This window comes from Pangasianodon hypophthalmus, chromosome 16 (genome assembly GCF_027358585.1).
Source record: "Pangasianodon hypophthalmus isolate fPanHyp1 chromosome 16, fPanHyp1.pri, whole genome shotgun sequence".
NCBI classification, from domain to species: domain Eukaryota; kingdom Metazoa; phylum Chordata; class Actinopteri; order Siluriformes; family Pangasiidae; genus Pangasianodon; species Pangasianodon hypophthalmus.
This window is the reverse complement of record NC_069725.1, coordinates 19,850,057-19,856,066: the sequence shown is the minus strand read 5'-3', so window position 1 is coordinate 19,856,066 and position 6,010 is coordinate 19,850,057. Positions and strand designations below refer to the sequence as shown.

The 6,010-nt window shown below is 41.1% G+C and overlaps 1 protein-coding gene across 14 annotated transcripts in view; it reads left to right on the top strand.

Moving 5' to 3' along the window:
- hspg2 (heparan sulfate proteoglycan 2) overlaps positions 1–6,010 on the top strand; it is a 116,576-nt gene that overhangs the window by 49,684 nt on the left and 60,882 nt on the right. For all 14 annotated transcript variants that reach the window (XM_053240938.1, XM_053240944.1, XM_053240941.1 and 11 more), the window contains 10 exons: positions 708–848; positions 1,138–1,304; positions 1,646–1,825; positions 2,085–2,281; positions 4,139–4,286; positions 4,441–4,568; positions 4,881–4,967; positions 5,078–5,142; positions 5,296–5,357; positions 5,454–5,594. In XM_053240938.1, coding sequence (XP_053096913.1) covers positions 708–848; positions 1,138–1,304; positions 1,646–1,825; positions 2,085–2,281; positions 4,139–4,286; positions 4,441–4,568; positions 4,881–4,967; positions 5,078–5,142; positions 5,296–5,357; positions 5,454–5,594 — 1,316 coding nt within the window. The remainder of the gene's footprint in view (positions 1–707; positions 849–1,137; positions 1,305–1,645; positions 1,826–2,084; positions 2,282–4,138; positions 4,287–4,440; positions 4,569–4,880; positions 4,968–5,077; positions 5,143–5,295; positions 5,358–5,453; positions 5,595–6,010) is intronic.

Below are 6,010 nucleotides of genomic sequence, written 5' to 3'. Positions count from 1 at the left end.
CTGTCTATCCAACTTGTCTGTTTGTCTGTCTGTCTGTCTGTCTGTCTGTCCAACTTCTGTCTGTCTGTCTATCCAACTTCTGTCCGTCTATCTATCTGTCTGTCTGTCTGTCTGTCTGTCTATCTATCTATCTATCTATCTATCTGTCTGTCTATCCAACTTGTCTGTTTGGCTCTGTCTATCTACCTGTCTATCTGTCTATCTAACTTGTCTGTCTGTCTGTTCAACTTCTGTCTATCTATCTATCTATCTATCTATCTATGCAACTAATCTGTCCAACTTGTCTGTCTGTCTGTCTGTCTTTCTATCCAACTTGTCTGTCTGTCTGTCTGCCTGCTCGTCCATCTGTCCGTCTGTCTATCCAACTTCTATCCGTCTGTCTATCTATGCAACTAATCTGTCCAACTTGTCTGTCTGTCTGTCTGTCTGTCTAATGATTGTATTTTCGTACAGCCCTTTGTGCACCATTGCTGTATGTTTATATAATAAATAGTATTTGGGGATGGGATAGTGATGGGGAAGTAGAATATTTGACATAATTATATTAGTTTTTGAAGGAAAACAGTTCTTGTTTGAGGACTCAACTTGGTTCTTGGAACTTACTATATAATGTGTGATGTTCGTTTAGTTTTTAATTAAGTGTGTTATTTTGTGTTAAGTAAGTAATTATGTGTTGAACGATGCGGTGTCTCTGTGTTTGTTCCCAGGTAACTGTCCTGAAGGACACTTTAGTGTCGGCGGTCGCTGTGTGCCCTGCTTCTGCTCCGGCATCACCAAGAACTGCCACAGCACCGGGCGCTACCGCAGTCAGATCTCACTGCGCTTCACCGAGGAGGAGAACTTTAAAGGTAGCAGACAGCATGGTGTTCTTGAAGTGGTGTGAGATTTGAACATCTTGAGTTGGATTAAAGACTTTTTCATCTTTAATTAGATTTCAAGTAATAATGACATTATTGCCAAAATTTGATGCATGCAAACACACTTCTATATTCCATCATAAACATTTTTCAGAGCTGCAGGGTTAAACTTTTTTTACATCCTTCTGTCTCACTTTCTCATTCTGTCTCACTTTCTCACTACTCTTTCCCTCTTCTACTCTTTCTCCCTCTATCCCTCTTCTCCCCCTGTCTCTTTCAGGAGTCAATGTGTCCTTCCCGTCTCGGCCAGGCACTCCTCCGCCTCTCTCCTCTACTCAGATGATGATTAATCCGGAGGTGGAGGAGTTCCAGCTGGTGGATTTGTCTCGCCGTTTCTTGGACCTGGAATCGTACTGGACTCTGCCACGCCAGTTCCTGGGCAGCAAGGTCATTTTACGCTCCTGCAGAAAACCTATTGACAGACTATCCTGGATGTAGATATGAGGAATTTTGTGCAGTTGTATGGAATAAATCATGATGGGGCAGGCTGCTATAGGAAAATGATCAACAGTGGGGTTGTGTGATGCGGCCTGACAGGAAGCGGTGATACTGGTGACACTGAGACGTTGATTATTTTCCAATAACAGCACATCCCGAAGAGTTATTCCACAGCCGTTTGCCAACGATTAGACTTTTTTCCATTTTTGATGCAGTAAAGATTGCCTGTGAAAAAGCCCATGCATCTTGTTAATACATTTGTGGCCATGATGGCAATATCTGTGTTTCAGGTGGACTCCTACGGAGGTTACCTGAGGTACAAGGTGAGCTACTTGCTGCAGAGAGAAGGCTCAGAGCCAGTGGACAAGCCTGATGTAGTGCTGAGGGGTAACGGCCACAGACTGATCTACCGCCGCGGCTCTCCCACAAACCCCAATGTTAAAAACCAGAGAGAGATCAAGTTTACTGAGGTCAGTCACTATGCACAGGTGTGCCAGATGTAAATGTTGCTAGCTTTTACATTAGTTACCGTAAATGCCTAAAAACAGAGCACCTCAGATTATATCAGAGTGGATTCAGTCTCAGACTCTTTTAGGCTTCAAACTTGTGAACTCCTGTGTCGACCCTTATAGGACTCAGGAGCCTAGAATGTTTTGGGGCATGAATGTTTTTTTTTTTCATGAAAAATGTCAATTAGTGTATTTTCATGCTAGCATGTGGTTATTTTAGGAAAACTGGCAACACTCATCCGGGCAGCCGGTGACTCGCGCGGATCTCCTGATGACCCTGGCTAACCTGGAGAGCATCAGCATCCGCACCATCTACAACAACCGCATGGCCAGCGTGGGTCTGAGCGACATCGTCATGGACACCACCAGCGGGGTGTTCAGCCTGCAGGGCCAGCCTAAAGAAGTGGAGGAGTGCAGGTCTCACACACACACACATTATTAGCATGTTATATTCCCAACACCTCAGTGCTTGTGTGGATCCCGAAATTTGTTTCTCATTGTTTGTCAGAAAGAACACGATTATATGAACATAACTGAAACACACACAATTTTCCAGAGATAAATATATATACAGTCATGTGAAAAAATTAGGGCACCCCATGAAAGCCTGTGTTTTTATTTATCATAGTTAAACATATGGACATTTGATCTTCATTTTAACAATATTGGGAGATTCAAGTAATATAACTAAACAAATAAAAACAAAGAAAAGTCTTCTTTAAATGATCTGTAAAATGTAATTAAAAAAAAAAAATCCAATTTCTTGTGAGGAAAAAGTAAGGACACCCCCATATTTTTTTATACTTAAAATTTTACCTACAGGTGTATCACATCAGACACAAATGATTAGAACATCGTTACAGAGCATTTTGAAGGAGGCTTTTCTTATTTAAACCTCAGACATTTAGTTTGGTTTGCTCTTAAAAAGTGAGAGGTATCACCATGGTGAGATCCAAAGAGCTTATGAACTTATGAGTCTGGTAAGAGATATAAAAAGATCTCAAAAGAATTTGTAATCAGCCATTCCACTGTCCGGAAAATCATTTACAAGTGGAGAACTTTTAAAACAACTGCCAACATGGCCAGGTCAGGCCGTCTGAGCAAATTCACCCCAAGAGCAGACCGCAAGATGCTTAAAGAAGTCTCCAAAAACCCTCAAATATCATCACGGGACCTACAGCAAGCTCTTGCTACAGTCGATGTCAAAGTGCGTGAATCTGCAATCAGAAAGAGACTGCACAACTTTTAATTATCATGGGAGGTGTGCAAGGAGGAAACCTTTGCTGTCTAAGAAAAACGTGAGGGCAAGACTGAAGTTTGCCAAAGAACACACAGAGAAATGCCAAGACTTCTGGAATAATGAGCTTTGGACAGATCTAAAATTGAATTATTTGGACACCATAACAGAGGGCATGTTTGGCATAAACCAAATACAGCATTTCAGCGAAAGAACCTCATACCCACTGTGAAGCATGGAGGAGGAAGTGTTATGGTTTGGGGATGGACCTTGCAACATGACAATGACCCGAAACATGCCAGTAAATCCACCAAGGACTGGCTGAAAAGTAAAAAAACATTCTGGAAAGTTCTGGAATGGCCAAGTGAAAGCCCAGATCTAAATCCTATTGAGATCCTGTGGGGTGATTTGAAATGGACTGTGCATGCAAGAAACCCCTCAAACATCACACAGCTGAAAGAATTCTGCATTGAGGAGTGGGGGAAACTCTCTTCCAGTCGATGTCTCATTGAGGTTATTTCAGCCAAAACACTAGCTATTAGGGCATAGTTGAAATACTCATTTTTGTTGATTTCTTTTGTTTAATAAGTGAAAACAAAGTGATTCTTTTGTTGTTTACAAGCAATTACATCACTTTCATCTACAGGTACAAATTAAAACAAGATTAAACCGAAATTGACATTTCTTAATAAAGAACTGAATATTTAATGGAGTGTCCTAATTTTTTCACATGACTGTATAAATGTTGTTTAATCTATAGTTTTGAAATATCCACGGTTCTTTATTTCAGTTTATCAACACAAACAAAATTTATAGACTATGCTAATGTCACCAGTGTGAAAGCAGAAAAAAAAAAAAAATCTTATCTTATATACATGTTGTATATCTTATATATATATATATATATATATATATATATATATATATATATATATATATATATGTTATCTTATACATTTTTGCTTCTATCAATACTGGGATCTTTTAACCCAGTGTGAGCATCATCTGACTGTGAACGTATGTGTGACGTCTCATAGGTGTTCACCCGGTTACTCCGGCCTCTCCTGCGAGTCGTGCTCTTCCGGGTTCGAGCGGGTACCTGGGGGTCCCTACCTGGGCACCTGCGCCGGCTGTAATTGCCACGGCCATGCCAGTGCCTGTGACCCCATCAGCGGACACTGCCTGGTATATGACACCTTTAATTCTGGGTTTTATTTGAATTCTGTCGGTTTTGTATTTCATAATCAGTGTTTTTTCCTTTTTAAAATTCACAAAATGCTCTCTCTCTTTCTCTCTCTCTCTCTCTCTCTCTCTCTCTCTGCCTCTTTTCCTCTCTCAGAGTTGTCAGCACAACACAGAGGGACCACAGTGTGATAAATGCCGTCTCGGCTATTTCGGTGATCCCAGTCGGGGTCGACCAGATGACTGTAAGCCCTGTCCCTGTCCTTACACGGAGACGTCTCGCAGGTTAGAGCTTCATATCGCACTCCACTCATTCACAAACATTTACATTCACAACAAAAAATGAGTGTTGTCCTTTAGTATATAAACAATTTGACAATTTGCTGTGGTATAAGAGGAATAAAACACTTAAGGAATTGCTTTTATGGGAGGATAATCAGCTACACTGTGCCATCATAGTTTATTCCTTACATGTCATGTTTCCTTTTTAAGCAATCTGCTGAGGCTTGAATAATTTGAATAAACCTTTGATCAGAACGATTATTGACAGTTGATGACGTTTCTGTTAAGAATATGATTGTTTCTTGTTGCCTACAGGTTTTCAGACACTTGCTTCCTGGATGTGGACGGTCAGGCCACATGCGATGCCTGCGCACCAGGCTACACGGGACGCCGCTGTGAGAAGTGAGGCCTTCACACTCTTCACACTTTTCCTGCTATTCTGTCATCCTCACTATAAGTGCATGTGCTGTTCAAAAGAAGAAAACTGACCTGTGTTGTGTTTTTGTTCGTAGGTGTGCGTCCGGGTATGTGGGAAATCCTCTGCAGCCTAACGGCAAATGCGTTCCATACAGCGAAGGTACGAAGTGGAGATGCTGTCTCTGTTACTTTTTATGAAATCTTTTTTTATAAAGATTTATAAAAAAGCCTCCAGCTGTTTGTAGCCTTGTATAATGAACAGTTCATAATAATTCAAGGGTTGCTTCTTAAGTCATTTTTAACCCTTTTGCAGATCTTACACGATGTGATAACAGAGGAACGATCAGTTCCAGCAGCAGACCATGCAACTGCAAGGTAACGTTTTTATCTTATCTAGACCTGCATTTGGTTTAACATCGTTGCAGTGTATTTATTTCATTTGGCTTTTGTTTGCAATGTTCTGCTCTACAGGCCAACGTGGCTGGAGCTTTGTGCAACGAGTGTAAGCCAGGATCCTTCCATCTATCCGCTGGAAATCCAGAAGGGTGTTTGCAGTGTTTCTGCATGGGAGTGACCAAGCAGTGTGCTAGCTCCACCTGGACCAGACATCAGGTTAGCTAGCTTAAACCTGCAAGCTGTAAGTAGTGTATTAGTGTTTCAGGGGTTTTCTAGCAGGATCAATGGCTTTAGAGACCTACTAGCATACTAGGTTCAGTTTAACATAGGATTGAGGTGGTTCTACCTCTCAATCTCCGTTCTACCATAAATTGAACTCAACAGATGCTTAAAGTTCCTGGGCTTTACGCTCTGGATCCACTGTGATCTTGACCGTGATATAGCATAACTGAAGATGAATGAATTAGTGATATAACCCAGAATTCTTGTTTCATAGTCCCTAACTTGAGGAAGCACTTTTTTTATTTATGAGATGAGAGGTTTTTATTTATGAGATCTCACAAATAAACAGATCCAGGGTGATAAACAGATCCTCTAGTCACATATCAGTGATGGAATCTTTCCTGGTTGTG